This window comes from Microtus ochrogaster (genome assembly GCF_000317375.1).
Source record: "Microtus ochrogaster isolate Prairie Vole_2 chromosome 14 unlocalized genomic scaffold, MicOch1.0 chr14_random_1, whole genome shotgun sequence".
Classification (NCBI taxonomy): Eukaryota; Metazoa; Chordata; class Mammalia; order Rodentia; family Cricetidae; genus Microtus; species Microtus ochrogaster.
This window is the reverse complement of record NW_004949096.1, coordinates 33,560,279-33,574,965: the sequence shown is the minus strand read 5'-3', so window position 1 is coordinate 33,574,965 and position 14,687 is coordinate 33,560,279. Positions and strand designations below refer to the sequence as shown.

The window sequence follows — 14,687 nt, the reverse complement described above, 5'->3', positions numbered from 1 at the left end:
TCTCTCTTTCCCTCCCCCTTCTCCTTCCTCCCTCTCTTTCTTTCCTTCTTTTCTGCCTCTCCTTTTTCTTTTTTTGAAATAAAAATTTGATCTTGTGAAATGGAAAGTCTTAGTGAATGATGTCTCTGGAACAAACGGAACCTCTGCATGAAGTTGGCCATGAATCTTAGAGAGCCTTTCAGAAGCCCATGTTACAAAGATGATGCCCGGCGTTCGGGCACAGATACCTTTCAGCCAGATCAGTTGAGCCCAACTTACTGAATTATTCTTGGGCCAGATTATCAATAGGATGTGAGGTATCTTTGTACCAGCTGGGGCACCAAGAGCCTCCTTGATGTGAAGGCTTGACCACAACCAACACATAGGTTTTAAAATTCCACTAGGAGAGAAAACGTCTAAACAACAACAAAAATCTCTATCGGGAATCTCTCTGTGGCTGCTGTTTTGGAATGTCACAGACTTGAATGGAAGTTTCGGTAAAAATAAATAAATAAATAAATAAATAAGTATTTTTAAAAAAAGGTTGTAGAGGCCAGGGTGTTGGTTCAGTGGGGAAGTGCCTGCCTTGCAAGCAAAGGCACCTGAATTCAGATCCCCAACACCCATGTAGAACTCAGGTGTGGCAGAGGCACGTGTAACTCAGTGCTGGGTTGGAGCAGTAAGGAGACAGATAGAGGGCATGGTGTGTTTACATGTTCCATGGTTTCCCAAGTGCTTTTCTATCCTTTACATCTCTGTCCTCTTGCCAGCATCCCTTAGTGACACAGAATGAATTTCTCATCCTAGTTTCACAGATGCGGAAAGCTGTCTACCCTGAGATCACTTTCTAGGTTATAAAGCTAGATGAAGCTAGTTGTTGCGTGAGCCAATATCAGAACCCTGACTCCTGACCTAGAAAACTGTGCATCGTCAAACCTCATCTTGGCTCTCTGGCTTTCCAGGGACGCGTGCGGCATTTTTAGGCTGTTAAAGGGCCATTCCACCCCTCCTGTGTCTCTCCCTTGGAGTCCACAGAGATTAGACAGTTGGCTCAGGGTTTCGTGGCTCTAGCGGTGAAAGGGCGGGCTGGCTGACTGGAGTTCATGCTTCCATACGCTCGCCCCGCCTACCGGGCAGTGTTGGAGTTCTCTCATGAAGGAAGATGATGCAGCCAGTGTCCCCGTGAGGCAGGACTGGTGGGCACCCTAGACTACAGCATTTTACTAGGGAAAAGCTTCAAGCCTCAGAAAAATGCTGGGCATGCATTCTAAGAACCTTCAGATGTCTGCAGAGCTGGAAGGTTTGGGTGTTGGTTTTTTGAATTTGCCCCACTGTGAACTTTCCGACCTATGACCTCTGTTTGAGAAATGACAGTCTTTCCTTTTGGGGCCCAGAGGCCTTTGAGCCCAAGTGTTGTATAGCAAGTTCCTCTGAGATAAGGCCCCATCTTGGAGGAAAGTTCCTCAAGACATGGAATGTTCTAAGGGGTGGGAAACCATTCCTCCCTCCAGCGAAGCTTGCTAAGTTTAGGGAATAAACCCACTAAAGGCTTCAGAAAGTCTCGGGAACTGACCAGATACCCTAGCTCCTGTCTTCCCCAAACTTATAGAAGCAGTAAAATCTGCTGAGAGGCACTGTCAGGCAAGCTGAGCTGTCTTAAAGAGGAGCTCTCCTACCTGTGGAGCTGTGTAGATTGTGCCCCGAGCTCCCGGTTTCCAGCTCTGTGAGCTGTCACCCATGCTGAAGTGGACCTTTGCTGAGAAAGCTGTTGCTGAGTCATTTCTGCTCCTGGAAGTGACCGTTCACCCATAATTCCTACAAGTAACCCCAGTCTATCACTGGCTCTCTATCTGGGGTGAGCAGACATATGTTCATGTCTCTCTAAGAAAAGCGTCACACACCACAGAGTTCGCTAGAAGCTATGCTGTGGCTCCGGTGTGGTGCATGGAGAGGCTCCAAGGGTTTGATGTGCTGAAGCCTCCGACCAGCTCAGTAGCATACAGAAAGGAGCAGACAGCAAGGACAGATATTAGAGGAGGAAATGAGGTGGCAGAAGTCACAGTTCTGCTCTCTGCATAGAAACCTCCGCGGAGGCCTGGTTGTGGTGGCGCACGCCTTTAATCCCAGCACTCGGGAGGCAGAGGAGGAGGATCTCTGAGTTCGAGGCCAGCCTGGTCTACAAGAGCTAGTTCCAGGACAGGAACCAAAAGCTACGGAGAAACCCTGTCTCGAAAATCCAAAAGAAAAAAAAAAAAAAAAAGAAAGAAACCTCCGCAGAGGGAGACCAAGAAGAGCACAGGATTTTACCCAGCATGGTGGATAGGTCAATCACAGATGTTTATTGAATTTCGTGAATGAAATGATCCTCTCAGAGCAGCACAGTCAAGCTAATTACGAATGTGTCTACCATGTGTCCCAACGGCAACTAGAAAAAGCGTGAAGCTTAGGCCACCATCAGGCAAGGGCATACTCAAAGGTCCCTTTATCAAACTCCTCCACTTCGTCTTCCCACGTCGAAGAGGGCATGCTACTATATGGGTCTAATAGGATTTTGAAGCATCTGATAATAAGAAGCCCCAAGAAAATGCACAGGATGCCCACAAAGGCAAAGCCAGTCTTTTGCTCCAGGGTCAGGGAGAAGGCAGAGACTTCGTTGACGCTCATCTTAGCTGAAGAATTGCCGCAGTAGATGCTACTCATCCTTCACTGGTGCATTGTGGGGGTTCTCCAGCGTCCCTGCAGGAATCAGTTCTCCGCCTAGACACAGAATGGGCCCAGTTTAGTTTTCTCCTTGTGCAGCATTGGGCAAGACATTATAAAAGCAGGTATGTTCAAGGTCTCTTAACTCATCAAAGATGTTTGAAGGTCTCAGATATAGACCAGAATGAAATTGGCACTGGAGATGCTTATTCCACTGTAGTAAGGGCGGAGTTGTCTATGGACACAGAAGTCCATGCCTGAACACTGAAATAGAAAGGCAAGCATGAAAGTGATAGTCATCTGATTAACACTGAATGCCTTTGATTCGCTGGTCCCTGCTTTTTTGATCTGAATTTTCACTGCATTTTTGCATGTCGAGATCATAGTGCAAGTACAAAGAGTGTAAGCTGTTCCTGTGGTTTAAGCTCCTTGTGTTTAGGATCTCTCTCCAGGGCCATTTTATCTGAAACAAAACCTGATCCTTTAAACAGCGTGATAGACTCTGTTTCAACTCTTGTTTTCATAGCTGCATGCTTACAGTATCTTATCTATTGTATGTACTCCCTCCATGTGTGTGTGTGTGTGTGTGTGTGTGTGTGTGTGTGCGTGTGCATGCACGTGCAAGAGAGAAATTCTCACTCTATAGTCCAGACTGTCCCAGAACTCTTGGCCATCCCTCTGCCTCAGCTTTCCTGAATGCTGGGATTATAGGCAAGAGCCGCCATACCTGGTTATGTCTTGAAAATTGCCTGAGTGGAGGCATTCCCCAGCATCACAACTACAGAGAGATTAAGCACAATATCTGTGTGCACTAGCGACTTCCCAACCATGTACATTTGTTTTCTGAACCTCTGAGCCAGTGTTTCTCAACCTGTGGGTCGAGACTCCTTAGAGGGTCAAAAGCCCTTTTACAGAAGTCACCGAGATCATCAGAAACATCAGATATTTACAATAATTCATAACAGTATCAAAATTACAATTATATAATGAAAATAATCTTATAGTTAGAGTCACCACAATATGAAGAACTGTATTAAAGAGTTGCAACATGAGGAAGGTTGAGAACCACTTCCCTAAATAAACATAAAATCCAAATTAAAATTGTGTGTTCTTTGTGATTCAGCTAACCTTAAGACAACTCGCTAGTCCTTCTAAACAAGTCTCATTCTCGTGCCCCTATCTATGACTGATATTCTAAAACTACAGCTAAGATGTTAAAGAAGTTGGCTTTAAATACAACGGAGCTCCTTATCTGTTTTCAGAAAGCAACTGAGGGAGCAGAGAGATTGCTCAGTGGTTAAGAGCACTTGTTCTTGCAGAGGATGGAGGTTTGACTCCCAGCACCAGGGGATCTGACTCCCTCTTCCGGCCTCTGATGGCATCAGACATGCCCATGGTGCACAAACATAAAGGTGTGCAAAACACTCATACATATAAAATAAAATAAACTTAAGAAAGAACACTGAGATAGAACAAGGGATAGGTGGGAACGTGTGGGGAGAGTAATAAGGCTTATAACTTTCAAACTTAGAAACAATGATTTTATGAAAGTTGTTTTTGTTTTGTTTTGTTTTTTTATTATTGGTTTTTGTTTTTTACAAAAGAGCTCAGTCTTCAAACTACCAGTGACAGACATACTCCCTACTTCTGGCATTGGTTGGTTGACATTTTGTTCAATAAAAGGGAAAAACATTTTAAAATTCCTTTGTGGAGATTCTTTCTACACGTTGATTTTAATGTCCTAGTAAGTAAAAGCGCGCTTTGCCTGTTTAAAAAATTACCTTTATAGGCTTACATAAGTAACTCAGAATGACCTTGCCAGAGGCCGAGTTCTTTTGTTATTTACCCTGTAGGAGGCATAGGATACAGGATCAAACAACACTTTCTGTTTTGGAATTTTTAAAATGCTGTCAAGTTTATGGTCTTTGTATTGTAAGCTACAATTAACATTTGCAAAGGGGTGTGGGTAGAGGAGCCAATAATACTCAGCAGTTAGGAATGGGTCCTACTCTTGCAGAGTGTCAAAATTCAGTTCTCAGCTCCCATGTCAGGCAGCAACTCATAAACATAGGTAACTCCAGCTCCAAGACATCTAGCGCCTCTGTCTCTGAGGGTGGCATCACTCATGTGCATATATCCACACATATTCACATAAGTTTAGATAATAAAACAACCCCTGGAAACAGAAGGGCCGATAACATTGGTTTACTGCAGACTCCATGGTGTACCCACAGTGCAGGACTTGTTGCCTAGCAGCTGGCAGTGTTCCCAGCAGTTGTTATTCTTTTGTTGCATGGGTTGCCTCGGCTGCAGAGAGCTGCCCTACCACGGGTGTGTCTCCCCCTGGGAAGGATGCTGTTCACTGAGTGAGCGATGTGACTCTGACCATCTTGAGTCAAAGGGGAAGATGCTAAAGATGTAGTCTAGCTCTGATACCACAGGGTATCAGCTGAGGTTGTTTTGGTGCAGATCACAGCTCAACTTTGTCTACACCTGCTTTATCCTTCATCCATCTCCGGGTTAGGAGCCCAAGGGCATTTCTTAATAAACATTTAGGCCACTAAACTCTTCCTCTGTGTCTGGTTGAGGAAAACAATTAGCCTCACAAATGTTAAAACACCTGGGCAGGTTTAATGATTTCTTCATTTTGCTGTCATGTAAAAATGGCCTAAGCAGATTGATGTCATAAAATTGGCTAAATATAGTTACATATTTTAAAGACATCATAGAGTAAACATATGTGAGGTGTCATAGCTGGTCACAGAAGAAGCCAATTGAATTGCCCTTGGGCTAATAATGAACTCAATAGCAGTTTTTCGAGACAGAGTTTCTCTGTAGCTTTGGAGCCTGTCCTGGAACTAGCTTTTGTAGACCAGGCTGGCCTCGAACTCACAGACATCTGCTTGCCTCTGCCTCCCAAGTGCTAGGGTTAAAGGCATGTGCCATCACCGCCCAGCGACTTTGTTATTCTTAGTAAAACCTACCAACCAACTAAACAAGCAAAGCAACAACAACAAAAACATTTTTCAGAAATAGCAATCAAACACGCAGCTCATATAATTCTACTAAATTAAAACAAAATGCCTTCCTCATCAGAGATACAAAAGCCCCCGCCCTTCATACACAATTTGGCTAACATATGCCATATAACACTTTGTTCTTAGATTCTTGGACAGTAAGTGAGTTAATGAATTAATAGGAAAAAAAACGCTTTCTAAGCTGGCATATCATCTTTATTCAATATGTACTGAACTGTAATAAGTTAAATACGTTGGTGGATACAATCATTAAAGAACAAAGTTCTTTTTTTAACCTAATCTTTCAATATTCAGAGAACTTGAAATTTCGTTTATTAGTAGTTGGCATGAACAAGAGGAATTCCATTTGCTTTCAAAAACTAACCATGAAGATAAGCAACAGGATTCAACAGCTCTGCCAGCATTCCTGCTTTCTCTGGTTAAACTGATGTAATGTGGCCTTCTCAAAAAGACACGAGTTTTTATGTCCAGAGAGAGAGAATGTGGATTTTTCCTAGTAACTCTGTGAATTTCCCTTTGTTTTCTCAGGAGACAATATCTTAATTATCTTATATAGGCATTTTTCTGTACTAGAAAGCACAGATGACAATTTTATATTTGTTCTCTGTTTGGTTTTTTGTTGTTTGTTTATTTTTTTTAAAGATTTATTTATTTATGATGTATACAGTATTCTGCCTGTATGTATCCTTGCAGGCCAGAAGAGGCATTAGATCATATTAGAGATGGTTGTAAGCCACCATGTGGTTGCTGGGAATTGAACTCAGGACCTCTGGAAGAATAATTAGTGTTCTTAACCCTTGAGCCATCTCTCCAGCCCCGTTCGTTTATTTAATTATTTATTTATTTTTAGTTAGCTTAAATTTTCTGGTGTAGTACTCCATCTTCTTGATCGAATCCTTCGCTGTCAGCCTTAGTAAGGAAGGATGCTATGAAATGCTTCAAAATCTTCTGAATGGAGTAGGGATGTGCATGGTGTGTGGACAATTGCTTGTTAAATGAAAAAGGTTACCATGACAACAAACCTACTTTGTAGCACTCAATCTCTCAATTACTAAAAATATGACATGAAATGCAGTGCTATTTGAACACATGCTGGAAAGTGACCCAAAACTTTTAGGGCAGTGTCGGAAAGTCTAATGTGTTAAAGGAGTTTAAGTCAACATAGAATATTTTCTTTTTCGTTGAAAAAAAAAAGTAGAAACTAACATATGTCAGCATTTTCCTTGGTGAACTTGGTACCGATATGTCGTACTGAGCAGTATGCCTTGTGGAAGAGGCAGACAGAATTATTTTAAAGTCATAAATGACAAACACAAGACTCCTTAACCTCCTCTGGTTTTTATAGTGTGGAGATACTCTTTCAGAAATGACTGACCATGGGAAAGTTATGAGAGTTGTGAGTCCAGACGAACGTTTTGTTTTTCAAAGAGCGGAAGAGGAAACTCTGTGTTGGCGATGTGTAGCTAGAAGACACAGGGTAAGCAATGGTTGGCACGGGTGAGAGGCTATGCTGCGCCACTCCGCTTTCCTCTGTAGGCAAACATCCAAGTTCATTCTGGCCCTCTGCTTTGACAGTTTCAGCTGTGCTCATGTGAGCCTGATTTTGGTTCTAGAATGTGGCACAGGAGGGCTGTTCATTTGGTGGTTGGAGGGAGAGAAGGACCAGGGTCTCACTGTACTTTTCAAGGTCATCTCCACTGTGACTTAACTTCTTTTGACAAGGTACACCTCCTCCTAAGGTTTCACTGTCTCCCCGTAGCCCTGTAGCTGTAGCTGAGTCAGGACTTAACAGAAGGGCCTTTGAGAAAAACTTCAGATATCTACAGTTAATTCCACTTTTTTTTTTTACTAGTTTGATGTTAACATGATGAACGAGGGACGTGGGACAGCATGGTTTAGTGACTTTGGCAATTCATGGACCTTCTATTGTAATCTCTTTGTGAGGAATATGTGAGATATGCCTGGCTTATGGTGTTTTATGTAGATTCACACTTACTGAGCTATCCTAATAATTACAGGTTCTACAGTCATGAAGACAGTCTGCAGGGTAGGATCACAAAGGTCTAGCCTTACCTATATATTCTTACATGCTTCATAACAATGACTAGGTTGGAGACCTACTAAGTTTGACATAAAACTGGGCTGAAATTATATATAGCTCCCAGTGTTGAAATTCAAAAGAATTCTAATGACTTAAGTTCTGAGATGAAACCTGGACATAATATCTGATAGAAACATTTAGAAAAGTCTTGCATTTGAGAATGAAGGAGAGAAATATGTTAACTGAAAATTGGGGCGATAATGCTTGATAATTTGCATGAAATAAATATTCAAATTGAAATTCATCAAAAATCCATATAAGTTGAAGATTATATGAAGTGGTTTCTTGAAAAGCAGAAACAATCTTAACTTGAATGGAAACAAAAGGTTCAGAAAGGTAATACCATCATTATGGCTCAGTCAAACACAATAGATTGCATCGATAGTCATCATACGCATATTCAAAATATTTACTGCAGTGCTGTCATATGGTAAGAGATGCGGCCTCTCTACTCAAAGAGCTTCCAGCTAGCAAGAGAGAGGAGCCATGTTCAAAATAAAATAAAAGCAAAACAGTCTTCTACTTGGGTATTGAAAAAAAAAAGCAACCAAGTTCAACATTTACTGCCTTTCTCTTATATAGTGCTTTACACATATTTTATCTCCTCAGCAGCCATATTGGGTTAATTTTATTGATTTCTACATATTTAGAAGAAATGGAAAATGATGCTTCGTGTGAGCAGCAATGAAGGTCTGTATGAATAAGTATAAGGAAGAGAGTGTAGGTTTGAAAAAGCTCTTCATAAAGCTAGGATGGAATGTGGAGAGCCTTGAAAGGAGGTCCATCAATGGTAGCTTAACTCTGTTAAGCTTGAACAAATGTAAAAACATCATTTTCCCTAAGCAAAAAATAAGCAACATTAGAGATTTACAAAGTAAATGTAAATTTGGACTCCTCACGATTTTCACGTAAGGAGTCAACCCAGATAATTTTGTGCAACAGAAAGTTCCTAGTGGGAAGAATACTTTAGATTTGGTTATCAAGTAAAACTGATGCAGATGAATAATTGCAAGATAGAGGGACCACAGTACATAGAAGTATCTGCAGCCTTCAAGTTAAGAGGAGGAGACATTATTGAAAGAGAACACTGAAGAAGACAGTAGATACGTCCAGACATCTAAAGTGTTTTCTAGTATAGACTTGTTCTAGACTGATCCAGGATAATTTTCTTGTAAGTCCAGCAAGATGCTGTTTGCTATTACCAGACATGATTTGAACATAAGAAACAACCCACTATCAATAAACCACAATACATACCCTTCTTGCAGAGGGAAAATAAGATCTCCCAGTGGACTTACAAGAAGTAAGGATCATGAATTAATCCATAGTAGAAATGAACACAAAACTAAGAAAGCCAAGGTTTCCAGATGAACCATTGAAAAACTGTCTAATTCTGTGGGACGGAAACTAAGTACTGGCAAGCAAGGCCTGGTATCAGAATTATTTCACCATAATAGAAAGTTCTAGAAGGCTAATAAATCGAAGGGAATTTTGGTATAATGGCTAAAGAGGAGATAGAATTGGATGGTAATAAAATTTGACAAAACACGTTTTACTTCTGTGGAAATTAAAGGAGCAGAAGGATAATGCATTCAAATATGAATTGTTCTCAATAAGAAGGATTTAACCAGATATTTGGTTTTTCAAAGCAAACCTAAGTCAATCCATTTCATGTTTGAAAAACTGTAGATTACATTTTTAAACAACAATTGACTTGAGAAAGGTTGGTTTTTGTTAATATCTTAAAAGGAAAAACTTAGATTTTAATGTTCATCTTTAAACAAAGTGCCATAGAGGAGCATAGTTGAAAAGGAGACAGACAAAGCCCAAAGAAGCCTGCTTATTGGTGCAGTGCTGTATAAGTAGGCAGATAAATACAAAAACGGAAGCACGTTAGCTTTCAGACTTAAGAGCATCAAAACCACTGGTATTTGAGGCCTAGCTTTTTCAAATAATTTCCAAAACTTTCCTATATTATTTGACATATAAAATGAGTACATTGTCTCATTTCAATACTAACTAAGTCTGAAGTTTTTGAGAAAATATCACCAAGTTTTCTGAAGTATGTGCCTTTCCATTGGTGTGGAGTACATTCTATAAAATATTGGTAATAATCATATCATAAACAAACAGAGGTCTTCAGTTACAGCACTGACTACTTCCTGGTGAAAAAGGTTTCAAAATCATGTTCACCTATAAAGTAAAGACAAATTTTCATTTTCCACAATTAGGAGAGAGAGAGAAGTAAAGACTCATTTGGTTCTGTAGAACAGATCTCATGAGGCTTACCTCAAAAGGAAATTAGCATTTTAATACCTGAGAAATAGGTTCTCTGACAAATAGAAAATGGATGCAACATGAGAGAAATGAATTACAAAGGAACAAAACTACAAATTGATAAAAAGCCCTTGTGGAAAACGTAACTGTGAAAAGAAGAAGTGAATTTTTAAAAGGAATTTGAATCCAGGTAAAATTTACTTTAAGTGAGTTCTAGACCAGCCTGGTCTACAAGAGCTAGTTCCAGGACAGGAACCTGTCTCAAAAATCCAAAAAAAAAAAAAAAAAAAAAAAAATTTACTTTAAATATGATATAGCACAAAAATGGACAACATCACGAACACCACTCAGCTTAAATGTCAAAATGCTTCCGTATAATGGCTGAAGTATTAAAGTGTGTTTTATACTACTTCTACTACTGATAGAATACTGCTCGGAACTCCAACTACTGGAGTTAATGGTTAGATACTTTGGTAGTGAGCAGCCAGATTCGAAGCGTCTCTTTTCTCTAATGGCAAATGCCATGCTTGCTCTGTAAGTCCTGATGAGTCATAGCATTGGGCCACGGCAGTACCTGTAGATATCAAAAGGCACAATGTCATGGAGTTGTTTTGTAGTTAAACTGACGATGACGACAACAGCAACAAAGCCTCTGGGCTCAGTTATTGCAATCATGTCACTGCGAGTGACCCACCAAGGAGAGCCGCTTTATACCTGCTTACCCATGTAGCCTTTCATGTCCATGAATGAATGCGGTAGGCAATGCTTTTTTTTCCCTCTGTGAACTATTTACTGAATAGGAGCTATCAAATTTGCTTTTTGCAAACAGTTATTCAACGTGCACACAATAACATGCAATTGCAGACGTCAGTGGTAAAATGTAGGTACCTCCTGAAAATACACAAGAGCATCCTATATCTTTTTAAAAATCAACAGGTTTTCCCTTCATGCTTATTTATCTAGTATTAGCATCACCAACATCAAATCTGAAATAGTTACAATTGGGGTACAATAGGATATTCTAGGTAAAAAGTATTTTAGTAGTAGCCACTAGACAACAGTCTTTAGTGAGAAGATACTTGTCATTTCGTGAAATGAGACATGCAACCTCTAGCTTAAAAAATAATGAGCCCGTCTGTACACAAACAACAGACTCTGCATCAAATACAAGGGTTGTTAAAGTCTATTAAATTAAGGAACAGCAGAAAGCATTATTGAGGCCATATCTTCACAGAGCTATCATTTAGGAATGGATGTGTTGGAATCAAAAGGAAATCCTTAAATTACAAACCCAGATGTCTTCATCATGCTGAAGCACATGCATGCTGGATTCCTAGAGTTCCAGAACCTCGGGATCTTCACGAATCTACCCCCAAAGCCCCGAAGATATCAACCTTGAGAGATTTTCCTTAAGAGAATATTTGGGTGGCTCCTCAGACAACCATTCCTTCCAAAGCACTGGTAAGCTTGATCTGGAAATTCTCAACCTGTCTTGCCAAAGATGCCTAGACCATCGTTATTATTCTACCTTATGTTGACTCCGGTTGTCTTCTACATATTAAGCTGCAGGAAGCATGGAAACTTCCTACAAGACATCATGGGAGAAAACATCAGCAATCCGAATATACACAACACATTTTCTTTCTTTTTTTCTTTTTTTGACAGCATCAGCAGCTGCAGAGGCATTCTTTCCTTTTCAGAATTTGAGCTCACCCAAACCTACAGACTTTCCCTGCCCCCCACCCGGCTCTCTTGTCTCTGAAATCCAAGAGAATAAGGACACCTTCTCCTCAGGACTGGCGCTGGAACCCTGTTGGTGAATGCTGAGGAGGGGGGAGAAAGTTACTTCACAGGCAGCAGGGGTGGATGGGCTCACCTTCCATGTTTGTTGCCATGGAGATGAATTCCAGCCAGTAGACTTGTTGGTAGGTTTGTCTGTGCTCGCCGATCGGTTCAATGTAAACGGCGGCGGCGTGTTCCGAGGACCTGCGTGGAGGGAGTCACAGGACTGTGGGTTGCGCTTTTCTGGCCTACGTGTATAAATGTCTGGGTCTGGGTGAGAGACAGGACATAGGCAGCCGCGGAAGGACGTGCGCGAGAGTGTTTGCAGGAAAATGTGTGTGCATGTGTGCATTTCTCTGGTGTGGCGATGTGTAAATATTTGCGCGCAGGTGGATGTGCGAGCAAAGGAGGTGGGATGCGAGATGGGGAAGGGACTCCAACAACAGCAACAGGGTCTGTTCTTCAGGTCTTAGAAAGAGCGGAGACAAGGGCTCATTTTCATTCACATCGCACCCTGGAGCTTAGCAATCAGGGTTCGTCACTATTTGTGCTTCCTAGAGTAGTGAGGGTTTAATTAATTCGTTGCGAAAATCCTTGCCTCTGCTATGTCTCCAGCTGTGCCGAAGGCATCTCGCTGTGCGTGGAAACAGCGGTCTCGAGTTGTTAGAAGGCGCTACGGTTTTTATATTTCCTTTGATCAGACAAAGGGGAAAAAATAAAACGAGTAAAAGGTGTACTGGTTTAACCGAAAACTGATGCGTCACTTAGTCATTTAGTGTTCATTTGCACTACCCACGCCCCTTTCTTCCTAAGCCCCACCCCACCCCTTTCCGCAGACGTCTGGAGCTGTCCGCAGTGCTGAACGCGGAGGCAGACCTCCCTCCTGCGAGAAGACGCCTAACTAGCTGTGACAGAACCATTCAGATAGAGTAAGGTTGGTTTTCTAAAGCGTTGAATATACACACTGCAAACAGACAGAACTGAAAGCAAAAGCAGAACACATCAAAGCAACAGATACTTCCCATCTCATCCCTCCTCGAGGTTTCACAACACTCAGTTTTAATATTTCTGAACTGTGACTGTCCTTTGACTGTATTCCCAGAACCTACCCTTGGCAAGCACCTGTGGATCCCCTATAAGTGTAATTGCTCCTCTTATAAACTATTGAATTGTTAATATTTATGGGGCATGTAGATATGGAATTTTGACATTATTATTTCTGTTGTTGTTATTTAGCTGAGAACACATAAGTGTGAGTGTGACCAGATTTAGTAATGAGGACAAATTTTATGGTCACCTTGAGTATTATTACTTAAGACATTTAATGATCTTACAAAAAAGTTGCACAGAAAATAAGTGTTAGTGGAGCGCCCAGCCACAAATGGAAAATCTGCATCACCCCCTTCAAAGCTTATAGACCACTGAGCAAGAGGAAAAGAAAAGATTATAAGAACTGTGGTGGTGTGCGCCTTTAATCCCAGCTCTTGGGAGGCAGAGGCAGGTGGATCTCTGTGAGTCTGAGGACAGCCTGGCCTACAAGAGCTAGTTCCAGGACAGCCAGGGTTGTTACACAGAGAAACCCTGTCTTGAAATAAGAAAAGAAAAGAAGCAGAGGGTGAACCCGAGCAAAACAGTGTTTTCTGAACAAGACAACTCTCTGCTTACTTACGAACTCACAGCAGTTACACAAGATCTGCACAAGACCAAGCCAGTCCATTCTAACACAGTGTGGGGGAGGGGATCCTGAGCACCCACCCCTAATTGATGAGTTGTTGACATTTGATAGCTTCTGTGTGTGGGGGGGGGAGACAGTTTTTAAGGGTGTGGTTCCTGGTAAGTTGACCAAATTTCTGTAGTTAGCCTCATATCTAGGTGAGGGAGTATGAGGTTAGCACAAATTGAACTCAGTAGATCTTTTTAAAGGAGTGGAGAGGAAGTGAGGACATTATGGATGGTGAGCCTAGGAGGAGTTGGGGAGGGAAATGAATATGGTCATATATTATATTAAATTCTCAAATAAATAATAAAAATATCTTATGTTTTTTAAAAGTTGCACAAAGCATATTGGGAGCTCATAGAAGGCCATCTTTTAAAAAAAATTTTTCCCCCTTTAAATGTAAAATGATCACGACATCTTAAGGAGTAGCTGACCTAATTGCCTGCTGTGAAAGAGCAGAGGCTGTCTCTTCTTTCAGGGGCATGCTCACAGCTGTACTGACTTTTCCAGATGTGTTAAGGGCTGCATCCTTTCTTAATGCTCTGAACTAAAACAGTTGCTTGAATTTTAATGTAGCTATGGATTTCACATTTGTGAGAATCAGAAGACGCTAATTCCATAGGTGTAAGGTTATGTCCCAGATTCTTCATTCCTAACATCTGTTTGAACTGACTGCAGAAGCTTCTAGTCTTAAAACCATACTTCAACTATCCAGGTACTAGAAGTATTGCATTCTAGCAATGCACTTCCTTATAGAGTCTAAACAGTGAGGTAATTTTCTCTGACCTATATTTTAAGATTATGTAGATGGAGGTTTCTGTCCTGCCTGGTACCACAGCCATTCAGTTCCAAATAAATGCACAGAGGCTTGTATTAATTATAAACTGTTTGGCCTATTGGCTCAGATTTATTATTAACTAGCTTTTACAACTTAAACTAACTCATAATTCTTATCTATGTTTAGCCATGTGGCTTGGTACTTCTCTCAATGAGGCATTCTCATTTTGCTTCCTCTGCATCTGGCTAATGACTGACTCTCTGCCTTTTCTCTTTTCAGAATTTTCTTAGTCTGATTGCCCTGCCTATACTTCCT

General features: G+C 41.1%; 1 protein-coding gene across 4 annotated transcripts; it reads right to left on the bottom strand.

Moving 5' to 3' along the window:
- Positions 1 to 2,294: 2,294 nt before the first annotated feature.
- On the bottom strand, positions 2,295 to 12,662 carry Ctxn2 (cortexin 2). 4 transcript variants are annotated; one of them, XM_026787677.1, is made up of 3 exons: positions 11,387 to 11,611; positions 2,826 to 2,943; positions 2,295 to 2,736 (listed from the first exon to the last, which is right to left on the bottom strand). In XM_026787677.1, the coding sequence occupies exon 3, from the start codon at positions 2,677 to 2,679 to the stop codon at positions 2,434 to 2,436; it is 246 nt and encodes an 81-aa protein (XP_026643478.1). In that variant the 5' UTR covers positions 2,680 to 2,736; positions 2,826 to 2,943; positions 11,387 to 11,611; the 3' UTR covers positions 2,295 to 2,433. The 4 variants fall into 4 exon arrangements, with proteins under 4 accessions (XP_026643478.1, XP_005364446.1, XP_005364448.1 ...); XM_005364389.3 differs by lacking the exons at positions 2,826 to 2,943; positions 11,387 to 11,611 and adding an exon at positions 11,972 to 12,662; XM_005364391.3 differs by lacking the exon at positions 2,826 to 2,943 and having other exon boundaries at positions 11,387 to 11,954.
- Between the last annotated feature and the right edge of the window lie 2,025 nt (positions 12,663 to 14,687).

Excerpts from the sequence above, each read along its gene's own strand:
- Ctxn2 (XM_005364389.3), bottom strand. The coding sequence starts at position 2,679 with ATGAGTAGCATCTACTGCGGCAATTCTTCAGCTAAGATGAGCGTCAAC.